Here is a 17,149-nt window from a genome sequence, read left to right as displayed (position 1 = left end):
CTGTCCACAACCAGCTTGGACGAGTCTTGTTCAGCGATGTCTGTGCCAAGTTCTGCCTTCGCGGGCCCACCAGATGCTTCTGGTCAGGAGTGCACCTCAGAAACACTCAAAGGTTACATACAAGTTTTTAAAATTCTTTCAAATTGAAATGTTTATTTATTTATTGCCCCTTTTGGACATCCTGCAGTAATGTCTGTGGAAATTGTCAGTCAACCTGGTCTTGGTATCCAAGTTGGTCGACTCAACCTCCTTGGATCCCATAGAAAGCACAGAGATGATGTGGAAAAGGTTACAGGAAACAAAGGTCACTTTGAATGCCCTTAAGGGTTTAGTCAAATATTTATTTGTTAATAATCAGGTCAGGTCAGTTGTGGAAGCATGTGCTGCCACATCCACCACTCTATGGAACCGTCTCAGCTTCATGCAGACAACTGGTCCATTGCCACCTCTCAAAAGCAAACATATATCGGTTCACCCAGGTTAATTATGTGACTCACCTTTGTCTTCTGTAGCGACTGGCATCCTCAACATTGAGGTGCCTGCGTGCAGGAACATGCCCAAAGAAACACACCATGTGGTTAAAATCTCATAGCTGACACTCCCTCACCATGCTCCAGAGTAATTCCAGTGGTATCCATTCGATTGTCCGAGGAGACTTAATACCACAGTATCCAAGTCTCACAACTACAGTAAGACAGGAAGCACAAGGACCCGAAAGACTTGAACTTACCTTCTCCTGCAATGGTATCGGCAGTGGTGGGCACAGCTGACCAAAAAGTTAGCTTCGATAACCATGAATCCGATAACTGAGAAGTTATCTTTTATGACGCTAAACCAATAAACTGCTAAAAAATGTACCTTTATTACAGATAACCAATAACTATTAGTATTGATTCGGACGTGGCCACATCAGATTACACTGTCGGCTTCTGATAAACCAGTTTCACTTTAAGCGCCGCAGGGGCTGCTGGGTAAATTCAAGAATCACAAATACAAAAAGAACACATGAAAAATGAATGAATAAAAAATAAAACCCCAAACACTGTCATCATCTTTCAAACGCAGTAAAACACTGTATTAGAAGTCACAGTTTATCTCGGTATTATATACACCGTCATTTATGAACTAAAAGCTGCTGCTTTTTTCACACGCTTTGAACCCTGCGGCTTAAACAACTGAAATATGCCCATTAATGTATTGATTGACAGAGTAAAAGACACGTAGTAAATATAAATTCTTACCTGTTAGTTTCAGTGGGATTTATGAAGAAAATAATCCACATAAAGCGTCCTGTCCAGCTTGGGACTCCGAGGAGGGCGGTCGCATCTCCTCCACTCTCCCTTATCTCTTTTAACCTTCAAGTCCCTACTTCACCAGACTGTGAATTCCTCAAAACTATATTGGATTCTGGATCTATTTGACTACTATTGGATTAACCATGGAATTGATCAGCTGGTCTCTGAATGCTATTGACACCATTTTTTCTACAAGAAGGTCAGGACCGGGGGATTGTACCTGCCCAGATGGAACGTATCCTGCGGGCTATGTCCTCGACTCCTGGAGTTCCTGGTGTGTGGCATGCTTGGTGCCTTTCTCCATTGAGGATGTCGAGGATTTATTCATTTTTGGTCTCATGGCAGCAGGGCTGGTACTTTTTGGCTTATGTGCTGCCCTGATCTACCGGAGAATTGGCAAGACGGCGGTATCAAGAACCACGGGCCCTCGCTTGTCCGTCATGATTAACGAGGTTGGCAAGGCAGTGCATTCTCAGACTGCGTTGACTCTTGAACTCAGACGCAAATTGGATTAAACCTTGGAGCTGATGCGTGCCTTGCAGTTGAAGCTGAAGGTTTCGGAGGCCGGTGAATATTCTTAATTCATAATTGGGATTTGGCTGTTCAAGTGGAACTGTTAAAAAGTGTTTTTCACTGCTCAGCTGCAACACTACAGGCTATCTAGCCTCAAGATCAATTACCCACTGTTTACCTCCAGAGGAATTTATTCAGACCTTGAAGAGATTATTCGGCTCCATTCTTAACTCAACCCACAAAGACAATAACTGACTTACACATGGACTGAAGCATGCTCCAGTTTCTACTTTTACCTCTCTTCCTGCCCCTCCCCCCCCCACGGCAGGCCCCCGTTCTTCCCAAGCTGGCAGGCGGTGCGACTTCACAGTTGCAGCGGCTACCAACACACTCACATCGCCTCAATTTGGAAAATGGACTGTTTCAAGTTTAGTGCACATAAACAGTGTCAAATGTATATGTGTTGTCCTAATTCTGATGTGTGCCATTATTACGGTAAACAAGTAATAATTGTAAATTAATTGCTGTTTGTATGTGGAATGTGAGTGCGGAAATCTCGTTGTTGTAATGACAATGACAATAAAAGCTATCTGTCTATCTGATTATCCAAACGGTGTCTTAAACGGTGAAGAAAAGTCACTCTGTAACAGAACTGCGCTGTGAGAACTCCTCTCTCCCACCGAGTCTTGGCGATTAAATTATCCCCTCAGCGACAAAGAAATAAAATAAAATAATGTTAAAATTTGTTTAAATTTAGTTTTGTTTGTGTCGAGTGGACGATAACAGCGTAATGTCCAAAGTGAACCTGAACTACATTACCCACAATGCTCCCTGTGTTGACCGGCCAATCACGTCTTGGGCTTAATGATGACGTTATCAGTAAGTGACAGCCACAAACCACTGATCTACACGCGACAGGGACTAAAATGTTTGATTTTAGGGTTTACAAATGTTTTTGACTGTTAAACTTTGCTCAGTTTAACAGCAAAAAAAAATGTTAGAGGACTGAAAGTTATCAAAACTAAATTTATCTGAAGATAATTGGTCCACTGATGGTTTTTAAACTTATCTGAAAAGCTAATCTGCTAGCAAAAACTTTAGCTTTGATAATTATCGGTTATCTGTGCCCACCACTGGGTATCGCCATGAGCAAACACTTCCGTCCAGTGACCTCAAGCTCTTTGTAGGAGTTTCTCAATCTCAAAGGCCCAAAGACATGAACATCATTGCCAAAAGAAATGAATATCTCCATAAGTTGAACACCAAAAATGGATACATGTCTGTTGGCTGGGTCCCAAGCGTCATTGAAAGCCTGGCTCTTAGTCTGGATCCAAGACTATCACAAACACACTGTGAGAAGTCACTCAGCTTCTCATGTGCCCCAATCAGTGTCCATTCATTCTGCAAAGATCACGTCATCGTCCACAGAGTCAAAGTCAGTAAATCTTTCCTCCTCACCAACAAAAGCACTTGAAGTTGCAGGTTTCTAGATCCTTATCCAACCCCCGCTGCTGTACTGTATATGCTTTTTATGTCATTCATTTTACAAATTAAAACCTGTTTTGTGTTTGTAATCCACAACTACAAAGTATTTTGCTCATACTGTTAAGGATTGACTTGGAACCAAACGTGAGTTGTTGCATTTCCATTTCCTTGCTTGTCATCTACTAAAATATTTCCATTTCCCACCTAGTGTCCTCACGTCAGAGCTGTGACAGACCCGGGTCAAGCACAGATCAGGTCACTGTCGCCATTACTCCCTGTTCTGACCGAAGGCCTGGATCCACCAACAAGCCCCTCCTACCTCCCATCCCAACTGGTCGCAAGACACCCGCAGTGCTCAGCCCGGCTGCTTCGCCCAGCCCGAACCCAGCAGCACACGAGGGATAAGAACACAACGGGGTTTAAAATGGTATTTTAAGAACAATAAGTCATCTTACGTGATGCTATGATGCTGCTGAGTCTGCTTTCCCTGTGATCTGCTATTCCTGCCCCAACGCATCGGGATTTTATGCGCTTGTGTGCACTTCAACATTAACAATCATAAAGATGACAGCACTGTAATTACAAGACAAGTTGAGCTCATCATCTTTGTAATAACCGGCGTGATTACAGTCGAACGGCGCATTCAAATATAGCCGCGTCAAATATACTCTTCTAAACGTCCTGCAAGCGCACGTGTCTGCGACGCCTTCTGTTGTACAAATGCATCATTCGTATTGTTGACAGTGAAGCGGCACTTTATTTCTCGCTGTTCAGTGATTCATCAGACTGGATTCGCCATCGACGTCGAGATACTGATCTTTTATGCGTAGCATGACGCTCCTGTCGTAGATGATAAATATGTCATTAATCTTTATCTCTTCCGATGGGAATATTTATTCAAGGGGAAATGGATTCATATAAAATGGTTGTTGACAGGGTGCCATCATAGGCAGTGTGGCGTGATTTTTTTTTTATTATTATTATTTTTTATCCTGTCTCTGCGCCTGTCTGTCCACACAAACTTTGCACACACATTTTCACTGGTGAGTCTCAGCAAATTGAAGTTGGCACTTGTCACAGATGTGTGCATTGCTTATTTAAAGCAGCCCCTCAGGCAGCCTCTTTGTAGATGCATGTGATTGTGCACATATGTAGTGTGCACTCCCCGGTTCTGTATTTGCTCGTGCAGTGACTGAGCTCCTCGTGCGCAGACAGCACCTGGCCATCCATCACTCCCTGTCTTCCTCTCAGGCAGCAGATGTTGCAACCCTGTCATAATTCTTTGGCAGTTTCAAACCAGATCGACTTTCGGGCCCCTCAGGTCTTAACCCACTTACACAACAGTGCATGTCCCCCTTTACCTTTAGCCCTTCTTATACCAGCAGTTCTCCAACTCAAGTCAGACGGTCCTGCTTCATGCAGACACTGTTAACAATGAGTTATTCTACTTTGATAATGCTAATATTTGGCTGTTTCATCGTAATTAAAGGGGTAATATTGTGAAAAATGGGTTTTCATTTACCTTTTATAGTTAAATGTAGTTTGGGTTCCGTATTTAACATCCTCTCAGTCCCACAAATGTAGTTCTGTGCTTGTAACTCTGATGGCGTGATCAATATTTAAGCCTGAGCAGACCCCCCCCTTTTAAATTTTGCAAAATATGTCACAAAGGGGCTGTTCAGTCATTACTTTAATCCCACACTTTCTCGCTTCAGAAACACAAGCAGCAACCTCTTTAATTGTATGTAACGAGACAGACAAAGGTCATTCCATCTAAGTCTCAAAATAAATTTTTGTATTTGTAAAAAGTTACATTTTATTAACACCTGTGAAGATCAGATGCAACATATGCTAATGTACCCCTGTGGGTTCTCATCCACTCCCTGCGCCCGTCCGTAGGAGTTTTTTTTAGTTTGTTGGTGAAGGTGGGGATATTCAGGGATTTTAGTGTGTTTGATCACTTTAATTGGGCACCATAATCTTGTTTGAGCGTGGGTGCTAAAGGGATAAAATATGGCACATATGATACAATACTTCTACTTCCGGAGACAGCCCTTGTCTGTCCCCATCAGAAACATGGCACTTTCTCTGAGTTTTTGGGCAAATTACATGGCAAACAAAGTGAAAATGCAAAGAAAAAGTGACGATGCGCTAGAATGTGTTGTCCAGGCGAGACAACGCAGCTACTCTGTCAAGGTGTGTCGGGTAAAACTTACCGACATGACCTCTTCCATTTATCTTGTCTTCTCTTCTCCACTAGGAACCAAAAAAAAAAACGGCACTTTTCGTGACTGCTTCGGTGATTGCAGCTGAAAACAAAACGGTACACATTTGTAATCACACACCTGTTTTGTCATCATCCACATTTTCTTACATCACAGCTTCCAGTTTGCCTGCGGTCAATCCTCTTGTGGTACTTCCATGTTTGTCGTGTGCCCTTCACTCGCATTCCAGCTTGTAGTACACGGCCCCTTCCTCAACCAGTAAATACATTCTTTAAAGTGATGTTATGTTGCACCTGATCTTAATGAGTTAAAGTCAGCTGGAGACCTTTATGAGCTTCCAGAAAGGAAAACGTCTGAGAACTTTGTCTTTGGTTAACTGAGGTTAAACTAGAGCTACAGCCGATGATTGTTTTCATTTTTTTAAATAATCAATTAATTGTGTTGCCTAGATATCAGGAGTGTTTGACAAAGTATAGCATTTGTGGCTGCTTATTCACAGTATGACATCCTCCGTATACGTGGGTCATGGCGCTTCATTATTAGGTTCTTATTTGTCCCGTTCTCGCTCTGTGTTTTATTTTCCTCCCGCACAGGGAGCGTTTGTTCTCTGGTTTGATTCTCACCACAGAGCCCTCATGCAGTGTCTCTGCAGTTATATTCTCACAATGCACAGAGCAATGTACAGGTGTCTCTCTGGGTTACTTTCAGTTTGATGCGCTCGTTTTATTCCCTTGCATCTGCATTGTTTTCCTCATCTCCTTTTATGTTCTTTCTCACATCCCTTCAGTGATCATAGTTTAATATTAGTCTCCTCAGGGATTCTGGCTCTCTTTTGTAATTCATTGTCATAATTCCCCTCGTGTGCCGCTCCTTTAACTTTCCAAACTCTGTAGCGTGCATGCTTCGACCGTTATTAGATGAGCATCTCTTTTAAGGTGTCTGTTTTCACGTGCTCCCTGCCAGATCATTGTGGTTCTATCCCGCTTTCTAGTGTTCTCTTCGAGTTCCTAGTATTCCTACCAAGAATCGTTTGTGTGTCATTGGATATACTTTTTGACCTTTACCAAATTATTTGTCCTCTTGAGTTTTGCCTAATGTCTTCAGGACATTTTTGTGATTTTCGGACTGTCATTGTTTTGCCGACTTCTTCCTTTAACTATCTTTAATCCATCTGCCATGTCGAAAGACTACTGCCAAATATCTGCTTCGCTGTCTGTGGAACTGTTGCCTGGACTCCATTCTGAATAATACCTGCTAGAATTGGACTGTTAAGACCGGTCCTCAGTGAAAAGATAAGCTTTTTGTACCTACAATAAATGCTGTTTAACATCATTCACCACTGCCTTTCACTACAAGGGGGTCCACAGCCGCAATTTTTAGTTTCTTCTTGTTCATAGGTATCAAATCCTGATGTTTTATCACAGCCCTTGATGTCACTGTAGTGTTGCTGATGGTCACCTTAAAGAACAACTGATGGCAAAGCATCACTATTTACCATCTGAGAGTGACAGTTTTTGGATATATGTTAAAAAAGGTGCTTGTTTGAGCGACGTTAGCTTTTTTTGTGGTCTAAAAACATGAAGCTTTTGGAGTGTTAAGAGGATCGTCTCTATTTTTTATACTGATCACTTTAAAACTCTGTAGAAAACTGTCTGTATTCAAAGTTTAGTTCCTTACATGTGCACTATGCACCATTTTACATAGTACATGGGGAGGTGATGTTCTAGTGGTTAAGCGGTGGGCTTGAAACCAGAGGATTTTTGGTTCAAACCCCAGCCAGACCATAAAATCACTAAGGGCCCTCGGGGAAAGTCCTCAATCCCCGAGTTGCTCCCGATGTGTAGTGAGCGCCTTGTGTGGCAGCACCCTGACATCCGTGTGTGTGTTTGTGTGAAAGGGTGAATGTGAGGCATCATTGTAAAGCGCTTTGAGCGCCTGATGCAGATGGAAAAAGCACTATATAAATGCAGTCCATCTACAGTTTACCATAATATCTGAAATTCTCCTCATTTCCCCAGCTGCTGAAAAATAACCACGTCCCATACTTTAGTTTCAACATAACTCCAAAAGACAGTAAAAGAGGAAAAAAGCTGAGCACATATTCCCAAAGAAACAAAGACTAGCGTCCATCTTCGATTTATGTCTCCAGGAAAGATGTTTTATGGGAAAGATATGCAGAAGCATGTTATCAATTTTCACAAAGCAAACATGCCTGATGGTTTTAATTAAATTTTTATGATGTTTTTTGAAGACTTCAGCTGTAGGTGGAAAGAACATTAGACAGTATTGTTATTCTGGAGTGGATGTAAGAACTGACGTAGTGAGTCCTCGTCACCATCAATACTGTCACATAATCATGTTCTTATAAAGAAGTGCTTCTCAAAGCAGAGGGCGGAGCTCGCCCCAGATGACTGGAGGAGGAGACAAATGCAATAAACTCAAGTTAATCCAATTCATGTGGATGTAATGGCCTGTTGGCACATATGCTCAGTGGTCATTTCATTAGGGACACCTGTTCAGCTGCTCATTAAATCAAATATCTTCAGTCCGTCACATGGCGGAAACTCACTGCACAGACGAGAGGATCTTCAGAACATCAGAACAAGGAAGAAAGGTGACTTTGAAAGTTGCACAGTTGTTGACTACTCGTATTTTGCAAACTGTTGCTGTCTTGGGATTTTCACACGCGACCATCTCTAGGGTCAACAGGGAATGGGTGAAAATACCTTGTTGATAGCGAAGGTCCGAATGGCCAGACTAGGTTCAGCTGAGAGAAAGGCGCCAATAAATCAAACGACCACTCATTACAACCACTGTACGCAGAAGTACATCTCTAAACAGCCAACACATAGAACCCGGAAGCAGGCTGGCTAAAAGCTGGACAGAGGAGTTTGATGAAGGCAGGTCCAAGTCTTTATGATGCTGGTGTTTCCTGTCCTATAGTGTGGTTGTGAAACCTCAACAGTAACCAATTCGGCAGTGTCTGTCTTCCGTACTAGGATTCTCCAGAGGATTCTTGAGTATGAGTGGGCGATACTGCCAAGAGAAGAGTTGCGTTATACTGAGAAAGTCAAGAACGGGACAGAAATATGTTGAGGGCGATATAGGAATGTATGAGGGCAGTGACGGTGGCGAAATGTGTAGCAGGGATGACAAATGCGTTCAATGTAAAGATGGAAGTGTATCAGGGATGGGCTCTGGGCCCTTTGTTGTTTGTCGTGATGATTGGCTAGCTTGAAGGATGAGATGAGACAAACAAGTCTCTATGAATCATGATTTTTTTTTTTTTTTGTAGATGACGTGATCTATGACAGAGAGAGCACGGTGGAATAGTGTGGATGCAAAAAGTAGTGGTGAAGGTAGATGAGTTTAAATAATGGAGTCAATTTGTTGTGAAAGTGTAGTGACATGGACCCACAACAGGGGGCGCAAATGAACGGTCAATAGATGAGCCAAAAAAGTAACAGTTTAATGTTGTGAAGGTGCACAACGAATATACAGACAAACTCAGAATCTGATAACAGTCAATCCACAAAGGTGACGTGTGGGCAGGCTCGAGGATAGAAGACGTCTGTCCTGAGAAGAGCCGGAACCACATGATTTCCGCCGCCACCGAACCTGGTGAATACTGGAGCCGCCAAGTCCCGAATTCCCAGGTGATCACCGTCCCCGACTGTCGGATCTGGTACTGCTGGCGAAGAGCAAAGACAGTCAAGTGTGGGTGTTTGTACACCCCGTAACAACAACGGTGGGAATGCCACCTCCACCTTTAACACACACTCGTGCAGCGTCTGTTTAACCACTTATCTGACGGGACGTAGGACGAAACAGTCACGACCCACGCCAGTCCTCTGGTTGACAGCTGCAACACAATAGCTCTTGGAATCACTTAATGCTGGCAGAGAAAGTTACCTCCATAGAAGTACGATATCTCGGCGATGAGGTGGAGATGACGTCCGGGTTTTATGGAGTGAGATGATGAAGAATGAGTGACAGCTGTCAGGAAATAATGAGTGACAGCTGTCACTCCCAGCTGTGTCCGTGGCGGCAGCGCCCTCTCGTGCCTGAAGCCCGCACTTCAGGCAGGGTGCCCTCTGGTGGTGGGCCAGCAGTACCTCCTCTTCTGGCGGCCCACACAACAGGACCCCCCCATCAACGGGCGCCTCCTGGCGCCCGACCAGGCTTATCGGGGTGTCGACGGTAGAAATCGGCCAGGAGGGCCGGATCCAGGATGAAGCTCCTCTTCACCCAGGAGCGTTCTTCGGGTCCATACCCCTCCCAGTCCACCAGATATTGGAACCCCTGGCCCATTCGACGGACGTCCAGGAGCCGGCGCACTGTCCAAGCCGGCTCCCCGTCAATGATCCGGGCAGGAGGCGGCGCCGGACCGGGAGCACAGAGGGGTGAGGTGTGGTACGGTTTGATTCTGGAGATGTGGAACACTGGGTGGATCTGCAGTGAAGCTGGGAGCTGGAGCTTCACTGCGGCAGGGCTAAGGACCTTGAGGATGCGAAATGGTCCGATGAACCTGTCCATCAGTTTCGGTGACTGTACTTGAAGGGGGATGTCCTTCGTCGACAACCACACCTCCTGCCCGGGCTGGTATGCAGGGGCCGGGGACCGCCGGCGGTCTGCATGGGTCTTGGCCCTCGTCCGGGCCTTCAACAAGGCAGAACGGGCGGTGCACCACACCCGACGGCACCTCCGAAGGTGGGCCCGGACCGAGGGCACATCGACCTCTCCCTCCACCACGGGAAATAATGGGGGCTGGTACCCCAAACACACCTCAAATGGGGAGAGGCCGGTAGCAGAAGACACCTGGCTGTTATGCGCATACTCGATCCAGGCCAGGTGGTTGCTCCAGGCCATCGGGTGCGCGGATGTCACACAGCGGAGGGTCTGTTCCAGCTCCTGGTTGGCCCGCTCTGCCTGTCCGTTCGTCTGTGGATGGTACCCGGACGAGAGGCTCATGGTGGCCCCCAGTTCCCTGCAGAAACTCCTCCAGACGTGAGAGGAAAACTGGGGACCACGATCCGAGACTACGTCAGTGGGGATCCCATGCAGACGGACGACGTGGTGGACCAGGAGGTCCGCTGTCTCCTGGGCCGTAGGGAGCTTCGGGAGGGCCACGAAGTGGGCCGCCTTGGAGAATCGGTCAGCCTTGCCCCTGGCACAGATGGTGCAGGCCTGGATGTACTCCCGGACGTCGGCCTCCATAGACGCCCACCAGAAGCGCTGCCGGACAACTGCCACGGTCCTTTGCACCCCCGGATGACAGGCGAGCTTGGAACCGTGACAGAAGTCAAGGACCGCAGCCCTGGCCTCTGGTGGGACGTATAGTTTGTTTCTTGGCCCAGTTCCCGGGTCCGGGCTTCGTGCCAGGGCCTCCCGGACGATCTTCTCCACGTCCTAGGTGAGGGTGGCCACGATAGTGGACTCAGGCAGGATGGGCTCCGGTGGATCCGACAGTGCAGTTTTGACCTCCTCTTCGTGTACCCGGGACAAGGCATCCGACCTCTGGTTCTTGGTCCCGGGCCGATAGGTGATCCGGAAGTCAAAACACCCGAAGAACAGTGACCAGCGGGCTTGCCTGGGGTTCAGCCGCTTGGCGGTCCTGATATACTCCAGGTTCCGATGGTCAGTGAAAACCATGAACGGCACAGACGCTCCCTCCAACAGGTGTCTCCACTCCTCAAGAGCCTCTTTCACCGCAAGGAGTTCTCGATTGCCGACGTCATAGTTCCGTTCAGCCGGGGTCAACCTGCGAGAAAAGTAGGCACATGGGTGAAGAACCTTATCGGTCTCTCCGCTCTGGGATAGCACAGCTCCTATCCCTGAGTCAGAGGCGTCCACTTCATCCACGAACTGGCGGCTAGGGTCGGGCTGCACCAAAACTGGCGCAGTAGAGAACCGTCGTTTCAACTCCTTGAACGTGGCTTTGCACCGATCCGACCAGGTGAAGGGGACTTTTGGAGAGGTCAGGGCTGTCAGGGGGCTAACTACCTGACTGTAGCCCTTAATGAACCTCCTATAGAAATTAGCGAAGCCGAGGAACTGTTGCAGCTTCCTACGGCTTGTTGGTTGGGGCCAATCTCTCACCGCTGCAACCTTTGGGGCGACGGAGTTAGAGGAGATGATAAACCCCAGGAAGGACAAAGAGGTGCGGTGAAACTCGCACTTCTCGCCCTTCACAAACAGTTGGTTCTCTAACAACCGCTGCAGGACCTGACGTACATGCTGGACATGGGTCTCAGGATCCGGAGAAAAGATGAGAATATCGTCCAGATATACGAAGACGAATCGGTGCAGGAAGTCCCGCAAGATGTCATTAACCAAGGCTTGGAACGTCGCGGGGGCGTTGGTGAGGCCGAACGGCATGACCAGGTACTCAAAGTGACCTAACGGGGTGTTAAATGCCGTCTTCCATTCGTCTCCCTTCTGGATCCGAACCAGGTGATACGCATTTCTAAGATCCAGCTTAGTAAAGATTTTGGCTCCATGCAGGGGGGTGAACACGGAATCCAACAATGGCAACGGGTATCGGTTGCGAACCGTAATCTCATTCAGCCCCCTGTAATCAATGCATGGACGGAGTCCGCCATCTTTCTTGCCCACAAAAAAGAAACCTGCACCCATCAGGGAGGTGGAGTTCTGGATCAGCCCGGCAGCTAATGAGTCCCGGATGTAGGTCTCCATTGATTCGCGCTCGGGTCGTGAGAGGTTCTACAGCCTGCTGGACGGGAACTCAACGCCTGGAACCAAATCAATGGCACAATCGTACGGACGATGAGGGGGAAGGGTGAGTGCCAGATCCTTGCTGAAGACGTCAGCAAGATCGTGGTACTCAACCGGCACTGCCGTCAGATTGGGAGGGACTTTGACCTCCTCCTTAGCATTTAAACCAGGAGGAACCGAGGATCCTAAACACACCCGATGGCAGGTTTCGCTCCACTGAACCACTACCCCAGACGGCCAGTCAATCCGGGGATTGTGTTTCAACATCCATGGGAAGCCCAAAATCACGCGGGAGGTAGAAGGAGTTACAAAAAACTCAATCTCCTCCCGATGGTTTCCAGACACCACCAGAGTTACTGGTTGTGTCTTGTGTGTGATTAAAGGGAGGAGGGTGCCATCTAGTGCCCGCACCTGCAATGGCGAAGGAAGCACCACCAGAGGGAGCCCTACCTCCCTTGCCCATCTGCTGTCTAGCAAATTCCCTTCTGACCCCGTGTCCACCAGTGCTGGGGCTTGAAGGGTTAAATCCCCGCTCAGAATTGTAACTGGGAGTCGTGTGGCAATATGTGTGTGTCCCACGTGAATGTTATGACCCCCCCTTAGCCCAGTCTCTAAGGGCGGTTGTTGTCGTTGTGGCCGTTTAGGGCAGTTTTTCTGTATGTGCTCCTTTGAGCTGCAGAGAAAACACTCCCCGCGGACCAGCCTCCTCATTCCGTCATCTGTTCTCGGTTTGGCCCTGTGCGTTTCCCTAGCAACGTCAGCAGGGGGAGCTGTTGCCCCACAGAGCGCTGCGGCTGTGGAGCGTGGGGAGGGCGGCCCCTTTTCGAACCCGGAAGGGAGAGGGACGGCGCGTACCCAGCCACGTCCTTCGCCTCGCTCCCGACGGCGTTCCTCCAACCGATTGTCTAACCGTATAACGAGATCGATAAGCCCATCTAAATCCCGCGGTTCTTCCTTAGCTACCAGATGCTCCTTCAGGACCGATGACAGTCCGTTTATGAAGGCGGCGCAGAGCGCAATGTTATTCCAGCCGGACCACGCAGCCGCGATGCGGCAGTCGACTGCATATTCGGCTGCGCACCGGCGCCCCTGTCGCATTGACAGCAGCATTGTTGAAGCGGTCTCTCCTCTGTTAGGGTGATCAAACACTGTTCTGAACTCCCCCACAAACCCAGTGTATGCTGATAACAACCGTGAGTTCTGTTCCCAGAGCGCCGTAGCCCAGGCGCGTGCCTTACCCCGAAGCAAGTTAATAACATAAGCCACCTTGCTGGCGTCAGACGCGTACATCACGGGTCATTGTGCAAAGACGAGCGAACACTGCATCAGAAAGTCCGCGCACGTCTCCACACAACCCCCGTACGGCTCTGGGGGACTTATGTATGCTTCAGGGGATGGTGGGGGGGTTCGTTGAACGACCAGTGGAAAGTTAATATCCGGCACCGGGTCGGCAGGAGGAGGAGCCGCAGCAGCGCTCTGATCACGCGCTTCCACCTGTGCGGTGAGAGCCTCCATCCTGTGATTAAGGATGACGTTTTGCTCGGACATCAAATCCAGCCGAGCGGTAAAGGCGGTGAGGATTTGCTGCAACTCACCGAGCACGCCTCCTGCAGATGCCTGTGCACCCTGCTCTTCCATTGGCTGTCCAACAGATGGGTGACGCCCCTCGGGATCCATGACGCTGGCCGAGATATCCTGTTGTGAAAGTGTAGTGACACGGACCCACAACAGGGGGCGCAAATGAACGGTCAATAGATGAGCCAAAAAAGTAACAATTTAATGTTGTGAAGGTGCACAACGAATATACAGACAAACTCAGAATCTGATAACAGTCAATCCACAAAGGTGACGTGTGGGCAGGCTCGAGGATAGAAGACGTCTGTCCTGAGAAGAGCCGGAACCACACGATGTCTGCCGCCACCGAACCTGGTGAATACTGGAGCCGCCAAGTCCCAAATTCCCAGGTGATCACCGTCCCCGACTGTCGGATCTGGTGCTGCTGGCGAAGAGCAAAGACAGTCAAGTGTGGGTGTGTGTTTACCCCGTAACAACAATGGTGGGAATGCCACCTCCACCTTTAACACACACTCGTGCAGCGTCTGTTTAACCACTTATCTGACGGGACATAGGACGAAACAGTCGCGACCCAAGCCGGTCCTCTGGTTGACAGCTGCAACACAATAGCTCTTGGAATCCCTTAATGCTGGCAGAGAAAGTTACCTCCATAGAAGTACGATATCTCGGCGATGAGGTGGAGATGACGTCCGGGTTTTATGGAGTGAGATGATGAAGAATGAGTGACAGCTGTCAGGAAATAATGAGTGACAGCTGTCACTCCCGGCTGTGTCCGTGGCGGCAGCGCCCTCTCGTGCCTGAAGCCCGCACTTCAGGCAGGGCGCCCTCTGGTGGTGGGCCAGCAGTACCTCCTCTTCTGGCGGCCCACACAACACAATTGTTGAAATTAATGGATAGTGTTTTAGAGATTTCTGACACAAGGGTATCTGCAAGAGTTAAAAGGAAAGTTTACAAGTGGGTATCGAGTCCAGCTATGTAGCACTGATGCTAACAAAAAGACAGGGTGCAGCTGGATGCGATGGGGCTGAAGATGCTGTGATTTCCCTTGGGAGTGATGTGGATGGACAAAAATAGGAATTAGTATATCAGATTGACAGCACAGGTAGGACGGTTTGGACACATACTCAAATAGGCGAGATTGGGCATTTGTGTAAAGTAGGGACACGGGGTATATCAATCAATCAATCAATTTTTTTATATAGCGCCAAATCACAACAAACAGTTGCCCCAAGGCGCTTTATATTTTAAGGCAAGGCCATACAATAATTATGTAAAACCCCAATGGTCAAAACGACCCCCTGTGAGCAAGCACTTGGCTACAGTGGGAAGGAAAAACTCCCTTTTAACAGGAAGAAACCTCCAGCAGAACCAGGCTCAGGGAGGGGCAGTCTTCTGCTGGGACTGGTTGGGGCTGAGGGAGAGAACCAGGAAAAAGACATGCTGTGGAGGGGAGCAGAGATCGATCACTAATGATTAAATGCAGAGTGGTGCATACAGAGCAAAAAGAGAAAGAAACAGTGCATCATGGGAACCCCCCAGCAGTCTACGTCTATAGCAGCATAACCAAGGGATGGTCCAGGGTCACCTGATCCAGCCCTAACTATAAGCCTTAGCGAAAAGGAAAGTTTTAAGCCTAATCTTAAAAGTAGAGAGGGTATCTGTCTCCCTGATCTGAATTGGGAGCTGGTTCCACAGGAGAGGAGCCTGAAAGCTGAAGGCTCTGCCTCCCATTCTACTCTTACAAACCCTAGGAACTACAAGTAAGCCTGCAGTCTGAGAGCGAAGCGCTCTATTGGGGTGATATGGTACTACGAGGTCCCTAAGATAAGATGGGACCTGATTATTCAAAACCTTATAAGTAAGAAGAAGAATTTTAAATTCTATTCTAGAATTAACAGGAAGCCAATGAAGAGAGGCCAATATGGGTGAGATATGCTCTCTCCTTCTAGTCCCCGTCAGTACTCTAGCTGCAGCATTTTGAATTAACTGAAGGCTTTTTAGGGAACCTTTAGGACAACCTGATAATAATGAATTACAATAGTCCAGCCTAGAGGAAATAAATGCATGAATTAGTTTTTCAGCATCACTCTGAGACAAGACCTTTCTGATTTTAGAGATATTGCGTAAATGCAAAAAAGCAGTCCTACATATTTGTTTAATATGCGCTTTGAATGACATATCCTGATCAAAAATGACTCCAAGATTTCTCACAGTATTACTAGAGGTCAGGGTAATGCCATCCAGAGTAAGGATCTGGTTAGACACCATGTTTCTAAGATTTGTGGGGCCAAGTACAATAACTTCAGTTTTATCTGAGTTTAAAAGCAGGAAATTAGAGGTCATCCATGTCTTTATGTCTGTAAGACAATCCTGCAGTTTAGCTAATTGGTGTGTGTCCTCTGGCTTCATGGATAGATAAAGCTGGGTATCATCTGCGTAACAATGAAAATTTAAGCAATACCGTCTAATAATACTGCCTAAGGGAAGCATGTATAAAGTGAATAAAATTGGTCCTAGCACAGAACCTTGTGGAACTCCATAATTAACTTTAGTCTGTGAAGAAGATTCCCCATTTACATGAACAAATTGTAATCTATTAGACAAATATGATTCAAACCACCGCAGCGCAGTGCCTTTAATACCTATGGCATGCTCTAATCTCTGTAATAAAATTAGGGAGAAGGATGCTGAGGATGTACCCACCAGACAGGAGTGGAAGAAGAAACAAGAGGGCTTATGGATGTGGTGAAGGAGGTCATGCAGGTGGATGTGAAAGAAGAAGAAGAACTTACTCTTGATTATTGGATGTTTGCTGGCAGCACGTTGAACCCGTGGAGACGTCTTAGTGCTGTCATTCATCTGCTGGATTCTCCGACAAACAAAGTTACAAGATGGGGTTTAAGACCCTTAAATCAAGAACATTCCCACACAAACTTTTAATTAAATGAATTATTATTTACAGTTTGAGTCAGTTTCAAAATGATCAAACCATTAAATGCCAAAAATTGTTTCAGAAAGTGATTCACAGTTTTGAAATTATTGAAACATTCAATGAACCTTGCTTCAGATTCACTGTAAACCCTTTAAATATAATAAGATTTTTTGTTTAAAAATGCTAAAGCATTAAAGAAAACAACTGTTTCCCAAGATACTTGATTTGAAATGTTTGAAAAGCTAAATATAACTTCAAGAAAATTGTTTACTCAGATCTTCTTGACTTACTTCTGAAAATCATCCAGTGTTTCAGAATGTTTCAAACACTTGCTTATAAAAATACTTGACTTAAAAAGTTCAAGTCACTGAAATAATGAAATAATTGCT

At 46.8% G+C, this 17,149-nt stretch overlaps 1 protein-coding gene across 2 annotated transcripts in view; it reads left to right on the top strand.

The window, feature by feature from the left end:
• The window catches only part of lrguk (leucine-rich repeats and guanylate kinase domain containing), a 48,098-nt gene extending 43,747 nt beyond the window's left edge, over positions 1-4,351 (top strand). For both annotated transcript variants that reach the window (XM_034163693.1, XM_034163694.1), the window contains 2 exons: positions 15-112; positions 3,502-4,351. In XM_034163693.1, coding sequence (XP_034019584.1) covers positions 15-112; positions 3,502-3,698 — 295 coding nt within the window. In that variant the 3' untranslated portion in view covers positions 3,699-4,351. The remainder of the gene's footprint in view (positions 1-14; positions 113-3,501) is intronic.
• Positions 4,352-17,149: the final 12,798 nt, after the last annotated feature.

The sequence above is a fragment of the Thalassophryne amazonica genome, chromosome 22, assembly GCF_902500255.1.
Source record: "Thalassophryne amazonica chromosome 22, fThaAma1.1, whole genome shotgun sequence".
Classification (NCBI taxonomy): domain Eukaryota; kingdom Metazoa; phylum Chordata; class Actinopteri; order Batrachoidiformes; family Batrachoididae; genus Thalassophryne; species Thalassophryne amazonica.
The sequence above is the reverse complement of the archived record's forward strand: the minus strand, read 5'-3'. Positions and strand labels throughout refer to the sequence as shown.